This window comes from Mirounga leonina, unplaced genomic scaffold, assembly GCF_011800145.1.
Source record: "Mirounga leonina isolate KUSES-001 unplaced genomic scaffold, KU_Mleo_1.0 Mir_357, whole genome shotgun sequence".
Classification (NCBI taxonomy): Eukaryota; Metazoa; Chordata; class Mammalia; order Carnivora; family Phocidae; genus Mirounga; species Mirounga leonina.
In genome coordinates, this window is record NW_023270702.1 from 8666339 (window position 1) to 8685981 (window position 19643).

General features: G+C 36.9%; 1 protein-coding gene across 1 annotated transcript; it reads left to right on the forward strand.

Annotated features, from left to right (window-relative positions):
• Positions 1 to 671: 671 nt before the first annotated feature.
• RRH (retinal pigment epithelium-derived rhodopsin homolog) lies at positions 672 to 18514 on the forward strand. The gene is made up of 7 exons (XM_035030274.1): positions 672 to 2103; positions 7562 to 7752; positions 9641 to 9740; positions 10513 to 10666; positions 11556 to 11724; positions 15942 to 16120; positions 17534 to 18514. The coding sequence occupies exons 1-7, from the start codon at positions 1998 to 2000 to the stop codon at positions 17646 to 17648; spliced, it is 1014 nt and encodes a 337-aa protein (XP_034886165.1). The 5' UTR covers positions 672 to 1997; the 3' UTR covers positions 17649 to 18514.
• Positions 18515 to 19643: the final 1129 nt, after the last annotated feature.

Consider the following 19643-nt stretch of genomic DNA (forward strand, 5'->3'; position numbering starts at 1 on the left):
CCTAATATTAATACTTGGTTAACTCTGGACTGCTTGTTTGAGTAGCATATAGTATTGTCTATGTCAGTAATTTGGTTTTTACTTACCTTTTTTGATTAATGGAATTGCAGCAGAATTAATAAATATGTAGGCCATAAATATATCTGATGAACAAATACGCTGAAAATTACTTTTTCAGAAAATTACTTTTGGAATCTGATGAGATTCACTTTCCTAATATAGATACTCTTTGGAGTATTAACTTTATAAAGTTTTGAGTACTGGTAGCTATAAGATCTGGGACAGATCAGCCTGGCTCAACTTCATTTTATTTTTTAATTCTTTTATTTTTATTTTTTTTTAAAGATTTTATTTATTTGACAGAGACAGAGATAGCGAGAGCAGGAACACAAGCAGCGGGAGTGGGAGAGGTAGAGCAGGCTTCCTGGCGAGGAGGGAGCCCAATGTGGGGCTCGATCCCAGGATCCTGGGATCATGACCTGAGCCGAAGGCAGACGCTTAACTAAGACTGAGCCACCCAGGCGCCCCTATTTTTTAATTCTTTTAAAAAAATATTTTATTTATTTGAGAGAGAGAGCACAAGAGAACACGAGTGGTGGTGGCGGGCAGAGGGAGAGGGAGAAGTAGACTCCCCATTGAGCAGGGAGCCTGAAGACCCAGATCTCTAACCCAGGACCCTGGGACCATGACCTGAACTGAAGGCAGACACTTACCCAACTGAGCCACCCAGGCGCCCCTCAACTTCATTTTATACATAGCTGGAAGAATTGAGGCAAAGGATTATCTTGGGTCTTTCCTGCTGTGCCATTTTAGGAGTTATAAAATTAAGTAGGTAAATATAGCCCCCTAGTGGTTCTGTTCCATGTTTACACTGTTAGCTGGTGCATCTAGCATTTCTCTGAAGTTACTGATTTTGAAAAATTAACTTGAAAAGAATCAGATTTTAGTAATAATACATGACAAAGAAAATGGGGGGGGGGAAGTGGTAGGGATATCATATTCTAACAATTTTCATGCTAGATTATAACCCATTTGTATAACTACTTTTTGGGTTATTACAAGGTGGTCCAGAATATTAGAATTGCTCTGTACCTTACAAGATGAATGAATGAATCCAGATTCTTTGCTGAGATATGCTCTGATTGTTATTATCTGATAATTACTTGTGCATATCAAAGCATAGGGTAAATTAAGTAAGGTGGGCTGTGAAGTAGATCATATATATCCATGCCATGAAATAAAAGCTATTAATAAGTTAGACTTAGGTTTATTGGCCTGGAATTTATGATATGACTTTAGGAGAAAACAAGGTAACAGAATGATTTTATATATGCATATCTCCCCATTTTTGCTTAAAAGAAAAAAGAAAATGGGAGAAACCTCAAATCCTAGTATGAATATATGTTTGTATAAGCAAAGAAAAACAGAGAAGATACACACCAAAAAATATTACTACCTTTAAGGAAGTGAGACTTGGAAGGATGGAAGGAGATTACTTCTCTGTTTATGTCTGATTATTCAAATTGTTATGGAAAAAGAAACAAATGGAAAAACTTGAAAGGCTCAGCAGAAAGCAGGGACCTTAATCTGAAAAGTTTTAGGAGACCAAGTCTTGTTCTTAATTTCAGAACTGATTTCCAGCAGCAGTCAGTTAAGTCAGCTCCTGCTGATTTTGAGTTTGCTTATTGTTTGAATGGGAGGTGTGTACTTGATAATCTCCTTAGATACAAGACTGATGACCCAATTGTTTAAAATGTGTGGTGCTTGGTATTTCTCTTTATTTTGCTAATAAGCTTTTTCCTTGTTCTGGGAATTAAAATCCTTTCCTCTCCAGCCCAATTAAGTTTGTTAAGGGAGGGCCTCTATGAAAATGCCCTTCTTTGAGGTCTGTAAGTGGAAATGATTGGTTCTGAAAATTCTTTCTTCATTGGTTCTTAAAATATTTCATAATTATTGAAGGCTCATTATGAAGGCTGTCTCAATTTCTTTCCTCCAAAATGCTAAGGAATAATTTAGACAACAGTACAGACTCTAAAAATGAAGATGGCTCTGTCTTTTCACAGACTGAACACAATGTTGTTGCAGCTTACTTGATCACAGCAGGTATGGATGTTTACTCCATTAACCATTATTTTGTTTCCGAATGGGTGAAGAAAAGCAGAGGTTTTCAGCATAAGGTTGTAGAAAAAGCATGGATTCAGAGATGTTTCAAGTTCCATGTTGTTGGCCAACAAGTCACTTATCCTTTCTGAGTTGGGGTGCGCATGTAACAAATAGGAATAATAATACTTGCCCTATTTCTTGGCTGTATAGTAAGAGAATGTAGGTGAAAGGATAATGAAGGCATTGTTAATGGTGGTTAATGCCACAAGTTATTTTGAATCTTGATAAACAATGTAACAGTAGTGAAGTGGGGCTAAGAAAAGTTTTATATAAAATGAATAATTCTTTTATAATCATCCATATATTTGGTTATTACATTGTCAAGTTTTTATTGGGGAAGAGCGTGTACCATGGCAAAAATGTATTTTTATGTCCTTTACTGCTCTCATACATACTGTTCATAGTCTTATCTTTGGTGGTGGAATCTAGTTAAGATGGAAAGGCCTTAAAAAGAAAATTAAAGTTGTAAAAAGAGCAGACTATTGTCACTGAGGACAGAATTTGAAAATTCAGCTCATTCCCAGAATATGCTGTATTGGAAAACTCTTGAGCTTTGGATTTCATCTTTTAGTATCTTATCTTTGCAACAGTAAGCAAGTTCCTTCAGCTTTTTGTTCTTCCATTTTCTTATCTGAAAACAGGATAAGAATAAGATAACTGTCATGATTGTTGAGAAGAGTAATATTAAATGACCTAAATGACACATACAGTAGGCATTGGACACATATACTTGTTTCTTTCTCCCCATGTGTACACACTCATTGATGTATACTGGATTAAGATAAAGGCATGTTTATTGGAAAAAAGGGATGGGGGAAATAAAATAGAAGTTGTCTAATTATCTTTTTAATGTATAGGTTGAATTGTATAAATTTTATATTGAGTCACTTCATTTCCAATTTTATACTCATTAATGAGTTTTAGAAGTAACTGTTAGTTATATTGGTTTATTGTAATTTTTTGGATTGACTTATGAAATTCTCAAATATATTCAAAAGTGGAGGGGAAAGTATCACAAATCCTACTATACCCGGTATAGTCTTTATAGTTGCTTAGTTTCCCTATAATTCATAATTACTTCTGTGCTAGAAATTGTGATTCTTCAGTTAATTTTTGTAAATTCAACTTGTTCACTTGACTACCTCTGTATGATAAGTACTAGACAAGTTCTATTTTCTTTTTGATTTTTGTTGTTGCAACAGTATGAAAAAACAATATGCTAATTAAAGAGAAAGTCTTATTACAACTACACAGAAATACTTTGTATACAAACTTTTAGTTTAGTTAGTTTTTTGTAGATGACCAAGTAAAGCTGTCTTGTTTGATCTGTTTACAACAGTAGCACGCAAAGAAAATTTCTTCTTAAGGAATTGTTCTCTCTGGTTCTTATGCCTGTAGCAGAAACAATAATTGGAATTTTACTACTACTACTATGACGATGATCATCACTACCACCACCACTACCACTGCTACTGTTATTTGAATATTTGCACTGTTCTAAATACTTACACATACAGAATAATTCATCCTCACACAAAGTCAGTAAGTGAATTAGTTTTATCTTCCCTGTTTATATAGACGAAGAGTTTAAGTAACTTACCTAACACACACATCTACTAAGTAGCTATGCTGAACTGAAGGCATTTTGATTCTAGAGCCCTCATTTAACCTCAATGGTCAGTTTTATTAAGGAATACCTTGGGCATGTGTTATTTATGGTTTTGGTAGATAAACTGAAGGGAGCATATCTAACCTCTTTATGCTTCTGTTGAAAGATTTATTGTTCTTTAGGTCCCCTAGTTTTCCCCTTTTAACAAAACCCACTTATATTTCCAAATCAAAACCAAAGCTATGAGAAGAAGAATTTAGTTAAAGCATTTGTTTCATTTGTTACTTTTATCAAGAGTTTATTAGATTTTTTGTTTAAATTTTAATTTTCAATTTAATATTTCTTTTAGATTTTAGCTCTTACAAACTTTCACCAGCTTGAGCACTCTCCCTTTCTCCAGGTAAGGCTGGGAGGCAACAGGACATGGTAAATTGAGGATCTGAAATCATTCATTATGGATGAATTGTAAATTGAAGGGTAAGAGATACTAGGCTGCAGAGGAGGCTATGTACCAAGTAATGAAGAATCACCTAAGTCATAAAGGCGATGAGGAGTCACTGAAGGACATGATTCCATTTGCATTTTAGAAATATGCTATCGGGGGCGCCTGGGTGGCTCAGTCGGTTGGGTGACTGCCTTCGGCTCAGGTCATGATCTCAGGGTCCCGGGATTGAGCCCCGCATCGGGTTCCCTGCTCAGCAGGAAGCCTGCTTCTCCCTCTCCCACTCCCCCTGCTTGTGTTCCCTCTCTGTCAAATAAATAAAATCTTTAAAAAAAAAAAAAAAGAAAGAAATATGCTATCGTAGTAGCTAAGAGACCACATAGGAGGCCCCTGTGTGATTAGGAAGGATCCTGAGGAGGGAGAAGTGGCAATCGAGATAGAAGTAGATACATTCAAAAGCCAGAAGTTAGAATTGATGGTTGGATGTGGCAATTGAGGGAGAAGGGAAGGGAGTGTCAAAGATGACAAGTTTTCTGTTTGGGGGCTCTTGTGGTTAGATGGTGAAGCTATTCACCAAGATAGGAATACATGTGGGGAAGAACAGGTTTGAAGAAGGAACTCACACTGAATCTCTTGGTTCAATGTGAGAGATATCCAGTAAAAAGCTGGACACGTGGGTTTGAATTTTATGAGATCAATCTGGAAAGAAGCAGCACATAGCCTCAGATATGTATGAAATCACAGATTATGTGGTCAATGGGAAAAGAAGGGGGTTCTAAGAAGCTTGGATGAGGCACATCTTTAATAAGGTAGAGATGGAGAAAGGCAGGCCAGGGTGTAGATTAAGTAGGATCTGCCAAGAGATTGTAAGAAAGCCACAGAAGTCAAGAGGAAATTAATTTAGACCTAACTATTAAATGATCTATTGTCTACTCATTAGAAAATACCTGCAGTTAGGAAAACAGAACAGAGAGCTTGAGATAGCTGCTGAACGAATAGAGAAAAAGGCCAAATTGTTTACCTCATACCCTCCATTATATCCAAGACCTCCCCCAAAGTACAGTTACTTTATTCTGGTTGTGTACTTGGTAGGCAACAACTTACTGTACTATGTTTTATCTGACTTTCAAAATCGTCAATTAGTAGTTAGCTTAGGAAGATTCTTCAATTCATTAAGCTTTTTGGAGTATTTCTTGTATGTATGCTACAATACTTGATGCTAAAATTAGAGCCAGAGAGGGGCACCTGGCTAGCTCAGTTGGTAGAGCATATGACTCTTGATCTCGGGTTTGTGAGTTCTAGCCCCATGTTGGATGTAGAGATTACTTAAAAATAAAATCTTAAGAAAAAATAAAAAGTTAAAAATAGAGCCAAAGAATCACCAAATTTGCTATCATTGTGCCTTACTTATGCCTTGCAGGAATAATAGAAATTAATACGAGTTTTAGTTGTGCTCTGTTTATTAAACAAATCTGCTATATGCCACATACTCATAGAACACAGAAGTCATTAGGAACCTGAAATCTAGATGAGAAGACTAGGAGTATCTAAAAGTTAAATATAGCACCACATAAGATGAATAATGTGTAATATAAGCAAGTGCTTTGGGAATTTAGAGAAGGGAGAATTACTGTGGGTAGGGGAAGGCTCTAGAGCAGAGCTGGGCTTGAATAGAACTTTGAAGGATGGTTAGCATTTGTATAGGTACTGGAAAAAAACAGGGTGTTCCAAGTGGGAGAGGCTTTACAACAAGCCTCGTGTGTTTGATAAATAATTAGAATGGATGGCTTGTTTGGCAAGTGTGGAAATTTGCTTAGAGAGGTGAAAACAGATTGAGGCAAAACCTGGGTATCAGGTTGGGATGTGTGGGCTTTTATCCCACAGCCAATGGAGAGTATTGGAGCTCTGAGAAGAAACATGGCTAATTCTGTGTTGTAGCCAGCTTATTCTGCCAACAGCACAGAGGGGAAAGAATAGGATCTGGAGGATTAGTGTCACAGGATGCTAAAAGGAAGTTTTACTGAGGTGCCAAGATATAATGGAAGTTCTTCCTCAGCTGATACTTTTGTGTGTTGGTGCTTGGAAACCTTCCCTCTACAATTGTTGGGGGCTGCTCACACCCCCACTGTTAGGACCTAATATGACCTACATCTGGCTTATAGGAAATTTATGCATCCTTTGCAGGATGTAGAGGTTGTTAATTGGGCTAACATGAGTGTCTGGTTCATTCAACAATACCACTCATTGTATATTAATACACTGCCATTCTGATTATGAAGTTCAGTCATCTATCTACCTGAATTCAGTCCATTCCAGGGCATTGACAACAGTGAGTTTCTGGAACCCCAAGGCTAACAGATCCCAGACTGTGGAACCTTGACTAGGGAGGTATCACCTGTGAGGCCTCTCAATGTACGTAAAAGCCAGCCCAATTCCCTTTCTGAATAGTCAAACCTTGCAGTGTGCTTTCTGCAGGGGAGTGTTCATGTGTGCACGTTGGACGAGGTACTCAGATTTGGACATGGTGAGTTTCCAGAAATACTGGAACAGTCATGATCTTACACATGGTAGATCCCTAGTAAATGTTTAATGGCAATGAGCTGAATGCAAAGGGATATGGAACTGGAGCATGGGTCAGGGCTGGAAAGTGACAGAAGAGCTGTTAAGGTAGAATGACAGTTGAGGCTTGAGAAAGCAAACTATAGAGAAAGAAAAGCCTCAGGCCTCAGGAAGGAGGGGGAGGAAGACTGCCAAAAGAGATGGTATGGTCATACATATATCTTAAAAATCAGCAGAGGTGGTCTCATGGAAGACGGGAGGAATTTCAAGGGCAGCATGATTAACAGGGAGGACATTAAAACCAGCCTGCAGTGCTCTGTATGCAATTGGTAGATTCTTTGTTTAAATTTTCTTATTTCTATTTCACAGAAGGGCTGGGAAGGTATTACAACCAGTTTTAAGAACAGTTGGAGCTCCTAACATAAATGAACTAAAATGGATTTGCTGTTTTTGAAGGGGCTTAAATCTTTAATTTGGATACTACTTTTATTTTTATTTTATTTTATTTATTTATTTTTTAAAGATTTTATTTATTTATTTGAGAGAGAATGAGAGAGAGCAAGCACATGAGAGGGGAGAGGGTCAGAGGGAGAAGCAGACTCCCTGCCGAGCAGGGAGCCCAATGCGGGACTCGATCCAGGGACTCCAGGATCATGACCTGAGCCGAAGGCAGTCGCTTAACCAACTGAGCCACCCAGGCGCCCTGGATACTACTTTTAAACATTCAAATTAAACAAAGTGGTTTTGTGTGTGTGTGTGTGTGTGTTTTCTTTTGTCTATGTTCTCAGGTATAATAAGTATTTTCAGCAACCTAATAGTTCTGGGCATCTTCATTAAGTACAAGGAACTTCGGACACCCACAAATGCAATTATCATTAACCTGGCTGTTACTGATATAGGGGTCAGTAGCATTGGATATCCCATGTCTGCAGCTTCAGATCTGTATGGAAGCTGGAAATTTGGATACGCAGGATGCCAGGTATTGGAGATCTTTGGAATGAAAGCAAAATAAAATATTAAAGAGATGTAAATTTAAATGTCTAAAAAAAGAAATCCCAAGGTATTCAAATAAGATCATGTAGGATAATAGGTAAAGTGCTGAAAATAGTTTCAGAAGTGACTGTGAAATGTATTACTTAATAAAAGAGAAATGACATTGGTAGTATTCATTATATTTTCAAAATTCCCCTAATCCAAAGGAAAAAACCAAAAAATTAGCATTCAACTAGAGAAGAAAGAAGTAAAAATTTGCATATTCAAAACTTGCATATTGCAAATTCAAAAAGAAATATCCTGTTTTCATTGGAAACAATAAACTTTAATGATAATATCATAATATCTAAGTAATGTAGTTAAACTACCAGATTTTTTCCCCCTATGGACAGTCCTCCAATGGACTTGCAATTAAGTATATCCATTATTATTTTTACTGACAAGGAAATATATTAATATTAATTCATATTAGGATAGTAGGCAGATACGACTTTTGGCCTGAGGTTTTAAAACAGTTTACTATTTTAAGCTATAAAATTATAGAGAATAAAATGAGAGTAATAGAATAATGAATACTCATGTATGTCCCACCTGGTTTTGTCAAATCTTAATGTTTTGCAATATGTGCCTCAGGTTGTTTTGCTTTTTAAAGATAAAAAAAACTTGAGGGGCACCTGCGTGGGTCAGTCAGTTAAGGGACCTACTCTTGGTTTCCGCTCAGGTGATGATCTCAGGGTCGTGAGATTGAGCCCTGTGTTGGCTCCGTGTGCTCAGTGAGGAGTTAGCTTGAAAGTCCTCCCCCTCCTGCTCGCTTGTGCACGTGCTGTCTCAAATAAATAAAATCTTAAAAAAGAATTAAGATCTAAAACTTGAAAAATACTGTTGAAGGCCATTGTATACTATCCCAATCTTACTCCCTTCTCTACCATGAATGTTTTTCTATCTTAATACATATTTACCTGCACATAAACTAAACTGTATATTTTAAACTCTGTATAAATAATATATTGTTTACATGATGCAATCTTATTATATGATACTATGAAGTTTATCCATGTTGATGGATGTAGCTATAAGTCACTCATTTTAACTGCTACATGATACTCCATTTTGTGAACATACCCCAATGTATTTATTTTTCTGTTATTAAGCATTTATTCCCATTTGTTTTCAGTCACAAAAAAAGGCTTCAATAAGCATTCGTATGTCTCCTACAATATGTAAGAGTTTCTTTAAACATATTGCCTAGGAGAAGGATGGTTGGGTTGTAGAGAATATTCATCTTCAACTCCATCAGATGTGGCCAAATTGCTTTCCAAAATGGGTATGCCAATTATGAGAACATCTATTATTTTCCACATTCTCTCCAATGCTTGGGATTATCAGACTTTTAATTTTTTTTTATCATTTTGATGGGTGTAAAATGGTATCTTAATGATTTACACTTATTTGAATACGTATTGTGGTTTACATCTTATAAACATTCAGGTTTCCTCCTGTGTGAATAGCCCATTTTCCTGTTTGTCTTTTCCTCTTGTTGAATTCTCTAGCTTGTGAACACTAGTATTTTGTTTGTTATATGCACTGCACCTAATTTATGGTTTGTTTTGCACTCTGTTTATAGAGTATGTTGTATAGAAGTTTTACTTTAAGTCTTAAAATTTTTAAAGGGTTTATTTTAAAGACCTAAAACACTTTCCACACATGCCTTTAATAAGCCAGTTACAACATGACAATGGAAAATGTATTCTAAAATTATTAAAACAAAAAACATTCAATGTCCTTAAGATGTATTCTAGCCATGGAATAAAAGTTTTAAGTGTCTCTTGGGAGGGTGTGTAGAATGGTGTTTTCTTTCCAATTTTGATTTTTAGATTTATGCCGGACTGAATATCTTTTTTGGAATGGCAAGTATTGGATTACTCACTGTTGTGGCCATGGATCGATACCTGACCATCTGTAGTCCGGACATAGGTATAGCACTTCTCTCAGCTTTCTCAATGAATCTGTTTCTTGCCTAAGTACCACTCAACACACATGTACTTTAAAATATAAATGTAATGATTGGGGCGCCCGGATGGCTCAGTCGGGTAAGCGTCTGCCTTCGGCTCAGATCATGATCCCAGAGTCCTGGGATCAAGTCCCGCATCCGCCTCCCTGCTCAGCGGAGAGTCTGCATCTCCCTCTGCCCCTCCCCCTGCTCATGCTCTTTCTCTCTCTCTCTCAGAAATAAATAAATAAAATCTTTAAAAAAAAATAAAACATAAATGTAATGAGTTGCATTAAGACTGTATGGTCAGTCTCATTTCTCTGACAATCCTTATTCAAAAGTTTCAGTGATTTCCTATGATTTTAGAATAAAATCCAAATTTCACAGCACAACCTCCAAGGCTCCACGTGGTCAGGCCCTTGGCTATCTTTCCAGCTTTGGCTGGGGCCCCCTCACTTTGGGGTACTGGCCTAGGCCTTTCCCACTTCGGGATCTTTGTAAATGCTGTTTCTGTAGGCCTGGAGAGTGCTTCTCCCTGCTTGTCCTCTAGTTGATCCTTTTTATCATTCAGGTACAGGCTTAAATGCCTTTTTTTTTTTTCCTGAATATGAATTCATGTAGATAGGCTCTGAGTGAACTAAAGTGCTTTGTAAAGAACGTACTTGACAACAACTTTGAATAATCAGTTAAAACAAAGTGAAGAAATGAATTCCATCAATGGCAAATGATGCTAATATCTCATCTGTTTGTTAACAGGAAGAAGAATGACCAGCAACACTTATATCCGCATGATTCTGGGGGCCTGGCTCAATGGTCTCTTTTGGGCTTTGATGCCAATCATAGGGTGGGCTAGTTATGCCCCAGATCCTACTGGGGCTACTTGTACCATAAACTGGCGGAAAAATGATGCGTAAGAGACACATTTTCACTTTACAGTAATCAAATGCTTCTAATGTAGACATTCTCTCATCATTTCAAATTTAAGCTCAGATCAGATGTTTTGCACACAGTGTGGCCAAGTGCTTCCTGTGTAGTGATGATGTGATTCCAGCACTGCATTATGCTCGTTTGCAAGTGAAGGCCATCAGGCTCCCTTGTTCCCTTACCCTCTTCCGTCTTCTCTCTCCTGAGCACCCATTCAGTGCTGGTATCTCAGGGGTAGAATCTGAAAGGGAAGACGGGGCGTTAGTATCGCCAGATAACATGTGGCTGTCCCGAAAGCCGAAAGCTCCGGCTGACTCCCTCCTATCTTTTCAGGATGATCTGGTGATAAAGCTGAAATGACACAGCAAAGGCACAGTCACCGGAAGGACTTGCTTGCTCCTTAGTGGTGCTCTTCTGTAGTTACCAGGGAAAAGAGGGTAACTCAGTTTGTTAAAGAAAATGAAAGATGACTCAGAAAAACTGGTAGAAAATTTCTAACTCTCAAACTAAATCTAAATCTTAAACTTTTTGTAAAGGGTCAACAAGAAAATATCTTAGGCTTTACAGACAAGACTGTCTCTGTTATAATTGTTCAACCCTGCCTGTGAAAGCAGCCATAGACAGTATGTAAATGAATGTAGTTCCAAGGAAGTTCAATTTACAAAGACAGACGACAGACTGGGTGTGGCCCATAGGCCATAGGTTTGCCACCCTCTAGTCTAAATGAACTAGTTAAATATCCTTCCTAAGCTACGTCATAATATAGTGACTATTGAACAGTGCCAGGATTATTTTTAATTATTGTCCTGTTTCCTTTCCCCTATTCAGCACATTAAACAAATAGTGATATAATGATTCCCTTTTCTTATTTTCAGATCTTTTGTTTCTTTCACGATGACAGTTATTGCGGTAAATTTTATTGTGCCCTTGACAGTGATGTTTTACTGCTATTACCATGTCACTCGATCCATTAAATGTCATATCACTAGTAACTGCACTGAGTACCTCAACAGAGACTGGTCAGATCAGGTAGATGTAACCAAGGTAAGACATTAAAATCCTTAAAATGTTTTTGTAATGGAGCTTTTACACATATGTGGTCCATATTACCATCACCTCTCCCCAACACCTGATTTTTACTTTTTGGCTCTTTTTCTTGTGTTTGTCTCCATATTTCTAAATGATGTGTTTATCTGCTGTTTTGGATATTTTTGTTTGCTACTACTCTTGATTTCCTACTATGGATCATGAGAATTTATTTCTCTTACACCATCTGTCCTACTCCTCCACCCCAACCTTTCTCTTTCCTCATCTTGTCAGCATAATGTTAATATTTGGTTACATTATTGTACCTTATTGTAACTACTTAAATTTTGTTTATTGTAGATCTCTGTATGGTTCTGTGATTTGTATTTTTTGATACAATTTTTAATTTTGGGGTTAATCATTCATTTTCTTTTTTTCTCTTCCTCCTCTCAGTCCCCTCTTCTGCTCTTCCTCTATCCTCCCCACCCCCCATAGTTTTGTTTGCTCACTGTTCTGTGTATGGGTCACTAATTCATCTCTAAACTCCCGACCAGAAGCGCCAATCTCCTCTCTATTTTCAAATGCATTAGAGACTACTTGACTTTATCCTTTTCTTGGAACTGTCCTCCCGGCATTCTCACGCATCTTGCTCTACACTGGCCCTTCTCTAAGACCACTGCCGGCATCCTCAGATCTCCTTATCGACAGCTGGGAATGCCTGTGGCCTCTCTCGTGGGTTGGATCGCCTGTTTTCTGGCTTGCATATCTTCCCTTTTTTTTGGTTACTCGCTCTCATTTGGTGGAGCACATTCTCAAATAGATTTCTGAGGAGGTTATAGGGAGATAAATTTTTAAAGATTTTGTTGCCTGAAACTGTCTTAATTCTATGATCATATTTGACTGTTTGCCTTGCATGGAATTTTAAGTAGAACAATGATTTTCGAAGAATTTTGAAGGCATTGCTCTAGAGTCTCCTAGCTTCCGGTGTTGGTATTGTGAAAGCTGGCAGCATTATGGTGACTGACCCTTTGTAGTGTTCTATGTGTTCTCTCTGGAAGCTTGGAGGATCATCTCTGTTTCTCTAATTTCCTGGAATTTCATGCTGATGTGCCTTGAGGGGCCTCTTTATTCACCCATGTTCTGGGTACTTGGTGAGTGCTTTCAATATGAAGACTCAAGTCTTCCCCTTCTGGGAGATTTCTTGTATTATTTCTCTGGTGATTTCCTTCCTATGTTTTGTTTTGCTTTTTTTTCTGGAAGTTTTTTTTTTTTTTTTTTTTTGTTATTTTTTTTCTTTTTTTTTTTTTTCTTTTTTTTTTTTTTTTTTTTTTTGGGAGTTTTTTTTTTTTTTTTTTTTTTAGATATTGAATCTCCTGAATATATCTTCTAATTTTCTTAAATGTTCTCTCCTATATTGTCCCTGTCTTGGACTTTGTTTTTGTTTCTCCTTTCTGCAAGATTTCCTCAACCATGTCCCGGTCTGGGATTGGGTGAGAAAAGTGAGGTTCAAGCCTTGGGTGCAAGATTCAAACAGGCACCAAAAACTCAGCAATTCAAAAAAAAAGTAGTTGATGTAGTATTTTTTAAAAATCAAATTTAATGTCACATCAGAGAGAGAGAGACAAAGGATAAGAGACTCTTAACTCTAGGAAACAAACTGAGGGTTGCTGGAGGGGAGGGGGGTGGGGGGGTGGGGTAACTGGGTGATGGGTATTAAGGTGGGCACTTGATGGAATGAGAACTGGGTGTTATATGCAACTGATGAATCACTAAACTCTACCTCTGAAACTAATAATACACTATATGTTAATTGATTTTAAGTAAAAAAAAATAGTTAAAAAACCCATATTGAACAAAATATACAATTTTAAATAAAGACAGGATCTGACCCTGCACTTGCATGACTCACCTCATTACCCTAATCCTGGCTGACCACATCATTCAACCTTGCCACTGCATTTTTAAAATTCTGCCCTTCATTTTTTAAATAGGGTAAAGGATAAAAATGGTTTTTATAGATAAAAAGAGTTAATTTTACATCCTCTACTCCTTTCCAATAGCCTCCTCTTCTTGTTTTATGGATATATATCTTCTCTCATTTTTGTGATGGTATTATGTACATATTTACATTTTCCTTCTGTTCATCACATATTTTTTGTTTCCCCTGAATTTCTGCACCACTGTTTTTGGCCATCTTTTTAAAAAAATTATTGTTGAAGTATAGTTGGCATACAATGTTATATTAGTTTCAGGTGTACAACATAGTGATTCAGTGATTCTCCACATTACACAATATTCACCACAATAATTGTAGCTACTGTCTGTCATCATACAATGTTATTACAATATTATTGACTGTACTCCCTATGCTGTACTTTTCATCCCTATGACTTTATTTATTTTATAACTGGAAGTTTGTACCACTTAATCCCCTTCACCTACTTTGCCCATCCCCCTATGTTCCTCTCCTCTGGCAACCACCAGTTCTCTGTATTTATGAGTCTATTTCCATTTTCTGTCTGTTCATTTGTTTTGTTTCTTAGATTCCATATATAAATGAAGGCATATGGTATTTTCTTTCTCTGACTTATTTCATTTAGCATAATACCTTCTAGGTCCATCCATGTTGCTACAAATGGCAAGATTTCATTTTTTATGGCTAAGTAATATTCCAGTGTGTGTGTGTGTGTGTGTGTGTGCCATTTTTGTCTCTGTCTGTCAGTTTGTTTCCTCAATGTCTGGTGGTCAATGACTGTCTTCTGCATATTTAAGAGTGATGCACTAAAAAGCTGATTGTAAGCTCTGGGCATCCTTGTTCACTGGGATGTTCCTTTGGGGGAATTTCTGATGCTCTGTATCTCCATGTATTTTCTTTTGGGCTGGTCAATTTTCAAGGAGAAGATTCTTTCATGTTCCTGAGTGGGAAGCACAAGTCTGTTTCCCATACTCTTATGGCTCAGAACAGGGAGGGGACAGCATGCAGCACCCCTCTTTCTAGTATAGTGCTCCAGCTCTCAGTAGCCCAGTGCCCCCTAGTTTCCTGTCTTTTACACTGAACCTCTGGATTCTTCTGGGGAGAGGAAGGGGAGTTGCCTGGCTGAGGGAGGGGGTTCAGAAATCTAATTGCTTCTTTCTGCAGGTTTCAGTGAGTTCTGCTATTTTAAGTTCCATGTGCAGCCCCACATTCAAAGCTAGCTTGTTACCTCCAATTCCAGGGACTTTATGTAGTTCTGTGGAATGGATTAGTCTGTATTTAGTTTTCCCTCACTGCTGGCTCTTTTAAAAAAGTTTTACTTATTTTTAAATTATTCTTGTGTCTGGTAAGTAATTTGCTGCTTGTCCAGTGGTTGTTCAGTTTTAATTTTTACAAAGCTATTGTCTAATCTGTATTCTCAATCCTTATGGGTTTTTATCTTTTTTTTTTTTTTTAAAGATTTTATTTATTTACTTGAGAGAGAGAGAGAAAGAGAATGAGCAGGGTGGAGGGGCAGAGGGAGAGGGAGTAGCAGACCCCCACCCCCTCTGAGCAGGGAGCCCGACGTCTTGGGGGCAATCCCAAGAGCCCCGGATCATGACCTGAGCCAAAGGCAGATGCTTAACCATCTGAGCCACCCAGGCACTCCTGGGTTTTTATCTTTTTAAACCTCTTTCCATCATTTTAGTGGACAATCAATAAGGAACAATGTAAAAGTTATAATTTTTTATTTAAACAAGATGCAAGGGGAACTTCTTTACAAAACTATCTACACTGTACATGTATATCAAGCTCAAATTGTCTGTATTAGAATACAATGAACTCAAAAGAGGATTTTGTTTTTTTCCAGATTGAATTTAGAAAGTTATTTTTTTAGATGAGCATATGATGACAGTGCGGGGGGAAAGCACAATGCCAGCAGTCCATAGCACAATTACTGGAAGTGGGTTAGGAGTGGGTTTTCATCTGCCTCTCATCAAAGCCAGCTTTTGTATTCTTCCCTAGCACAGTAAAAGAAAGAGGTCATTCTTTACATTTGTTTACCGTTCTATCCATTTAACAAGCTCTTGTTATCATAGAGGACTTGAGGCACATAAGCAAAGTGCAACGAGGTTTGGAAAAGTTCAGTTTTTCCTCTATGTCATCAACAACATAAACTTACTCAGATTCTGATCTAGATAATTTTTCATGCTATTTTAAATATATTAGCTATTTCAATATTTTAGATACGGGGTTTGCCAAATACTGATTTTTTTTACAGATGTCTGTGATAATGATACTTATGTTTCTGGTGGCATGGTCCCCTTATTCCATCGTGTGCTTATGGGCTTCTTTTGGTGACCCAAAGAAGATTCCTCCCTCAATGGCCATCATAGCTCCGCTATTTGCAAAATCTTCTACATTCTACAATCCCTGTATTTACGTGGTTGCTAACAGAAAGTAAGTAATGTTTAAAATGCTTTTAAATAAAAAACATGGATATAGAAAGGATGTTAAAAAGATTTTTGGGGAGGTAAGTGACAGAAACTCACTTCAAACTAGTGTAAAAATTATTTGGCTCATGCAACTGGAGAGGCATCTAGGCCTTTAAATGCCTAGAGCTCCAGCTCTGGGACAGCCTCTTCCCATATGGAGGGGAGATGATTACAGCAACCCAAGACCCAAGTTCTACCAGCTAAGCACCCCCAAATTCGAGTGTCATCTCAGATGGCTTTCTGGCAGAAAAGCTACTAGAAGGTGGTTGGTGGGCTCAGCTTAGTTCTCATGGCTACCCCAACACATGGAACTGATTTTCCAAAGAAAAGAGTGGTTCTATTATGAGAAAATGGACAAGGTGAGGAAGGCAATGTTGGGCTCCATAAGTGGGTGGTGTAATTGTATATTTACTAGAAAGAAGATATTCAGGGCGCCTGGGTGGCTCAGATGGTTAAGCGTCTGCCTTCGGCTCAGGTCATGATCCCAGGGTCCTGGGATCAAGTCCCACATCGGGCTCCCTGCTCAGTGGGGAGCCTGCTTCTCCCTCTGCCTCTCTCTCTCTCTGTCTCTTATGAATAAATAAAATCTTTAAAAAAAAAAGAAAGAAAGAAGAAATTCAAATGCAAGAGAAAAACTCAGTGCTAAAATAAAATGGTTTCAGGAGTGGGTAGTCATTCAGGACAATAAAGAATACTTCCTTCTCCCTTTGTTGGAACTCAGCAAAGATTTCTGTCTCCTCAGTGAAGCCTAGATTATTTTACTTCCTGTTACTGCTAAAAGATGGAATAACCAATTTATTGTCCTTAAATATTTGATCAAAAAAAAAATCTCAGTAGAGGCCAGGTAATTTGATCCTGAAATGCAAACGTTTGTATTTATGCACATGTTTGGGAGAGCAGCTTTAGCTACAGGTATACAAAGAAACATAAAAAATTTAAGACCAAACAGATCACATAAGAAGAATAAAGAACGTATTTTAAATTCAGATTCTATAGGTAGTTCTTTTGGAAAGGTTAGTCATTCTCAAGCTCCCTTTAATTTCAACTGGCCTTTGTTCAGAAGAACAAATGTGTGAAATGCATATCCTTAGTTCAAGTAAATTGTAACTGACATTTGAAGTGTCATCTTAAACAGACATAATTTTTGATTTTTATTAAATGTCTTCAATGTTTATAATCAATGGTGCAAAACTGGTCTTTAACTATAACTATACCTTCTGTATTTATGAATGTTCTTAACAGGGGATGTTAAAGTTGGAGGCAAAAGTTTATTTGGAGATGTCAGTTAGCAGTAGAGGTGTCTTAGACATATTCGAAAATGCTTTAAGAGTTCCAAGTCGTTATAGGATAATGCCAGATTTCCCCTTTCTTACTGCAGATTTCGGAAGGCAATGTTTGCCATGTTCAAATGTCAGACTCACCAAGCAATGCCCGTGACGAGTATTTTACCAATGGATGTATCTCAAAATCCACTGACTCCTGGAAGAAACTGAAATAAGAGAAAAAGTACACAGCATCAAAATATCTTATTTACTTTTTTCCCCAGTGGTTTAGTTTTATTTTAAATATGATCCTGTTTAGACCAGATGCAGACATAGATTATTGTTTTATTAGACCCTGAATTCCTCAAGTGTAGCTCCGGGTTCTTCTGTTTGTGGGATGGCTATTCTAATGATTGCTTATTTCCTTCATGTAAACTTAACTATTCATCTCCTTTGATGAATCTAGGCACATGAGATTAAGGCCCATTCTCTTTCTCCCAATCATGGCATTCATTACACTGCATCAATGACCTCGTAACTTGCCTGGACTCTCCATTAGACTAGAAGTAGCCACTATTTTAATGTTAAAATAAATTAATAATGATAATAATAGTCTTCAATAAGTAAATTACTGAAATGAGTTGTTCCTAGGCAGATGGAAAACATTTTTAGCATTTCACACTTTTAAAATTGTAATACAATTATTAACTTCTGCTATTTGACAAAAATATTAAACACTGTTGCTTCTAAATCACATTAGTTGATGCACATACTTTATATAGCAATATAATCTCTGTGCATATCTTATGTATTCTGCATTTTTAATTAACATTTTTCTGTATATGTATTTCCATGTATTTGCCACTAGAATTAATTTAATCAATTTTTTTGTATATTTGTTCTCTTTTTCCTGTTTTGTTTGTCTGAAATTCGTTTTATTCTGGCAAGAACGCAACATGTATCTATCCTCTTAACCAGTTTTTAAGTGTACAGTACAGTATTGGTAACTACGTGTACAGCAGATCTGTAGAACATATTGTCTTGCTTAACTGAAACTTTATGTCCATTGATAGCTGTATGCTTGTTCTTTGATGTATCCTTAGCAGACAGATGCATTTTGCCTGGCACATAGTAGGCACTCAATAAAAAAAAATTGTTGAATGTTGAATGCATTTGTAGACTCAATTATTTGTTGTTTTACATAATCATTGTTTAGATAGTGGACATTTAAAATCTGTGGTATTTTTTTTTAATTGAGCAAATTTTTCTGACTTTATTGTTTCTATATGCATCCTATCAATTTTAAATAACATTTCTCATAATATTCTTATTTTTATAGAATTGACTTTCTTTTGAAAAGATTTTTGGTTTAAATTGTTGATAGAACCACCCAATATAATAACAAGATTAAATTATATATGTGTGTGTGTGTGTTATTGGGCAGGGCCATTCAGGAGGTACCTGATGTGCCCAGATATGTGTGTGTGTGTGTGTGTGCGTGTGTATAAAACCTAAATCCTTGATTGTCAATTATCCATGAGGATTTTCCATCTTATGTACATGGAGGTAGTTTTTAATGATTGAATTTAATTTTTATTTTCTGATAGAGCCTAATTTTGCTAAAAGACATGACAGTTGATTTTCAGATATGGCTTGATGCCTGTATTGAGAAACTAGTTGAGAATAAAATATATTCTTGAAGATAGATCATGGCCTTCATTACAAACTGCTGGGATAAGCCTTACACTGCTCTGAAGTGACCTGGGAGAGCCAGAGTCTTAGTCCTGCCACTTAGTGGTGGATTGAAGCATTTTGTCTAAAAAATCTAGGTACTAGATTTTTTTACTTTGTTTTTGGAGATCATAAATGCAAAAAATAAAATTTATAATGTTATAAATAATCTGCAGTATTTTCTAGCATCTGCTAAAAGATTGAATTATTTTTAACATTAAGTGTATCTTCAAGACATAGTAGCAATTACATCCACAGAAAAAGGACTTATTTTCTTGCAAATTTGCATATGGGCACCTATTGAAATTTTCTTGACATGTGCTTCATTTTCATTTTCCTTAGAATGTGTTACTTTGCTGAAACCATATTCAAAGGCTAGGTCGATTGATCCCCTGTAAAATACACTTGAAGGTTAAGTAACTACAGATCTCAGCTAATCCCATGTAATCTGCTGTTACTAAATGGCTGTTTGTATTCCTGGCACACCAGTTTCTG

Bases quoted from the DNA above. Each gene is read 5' to 3' on its own strand.
- RRH (XM_035030274.1), top strand. From the start codon at position 1,998: ATGCTAAGGAATAATTTAGACAACAGTACAGACTCTAAAAATGAAGAT. The intron at 2,104-7,561 runs GTATGGATGTTT...CTATGTTCTCAG, and splicing joins AGCTTACTTGATCACAGCAG to GTATAATAAGTATTTTCAGC. The intron at 16,121-17,533 runs GTAAGTAATGTT...TTCTTACTGCAG, and splicing joins TACGTGGTTGCTAACAGAAA to ATTTCGGAAGGCAATGTTTG.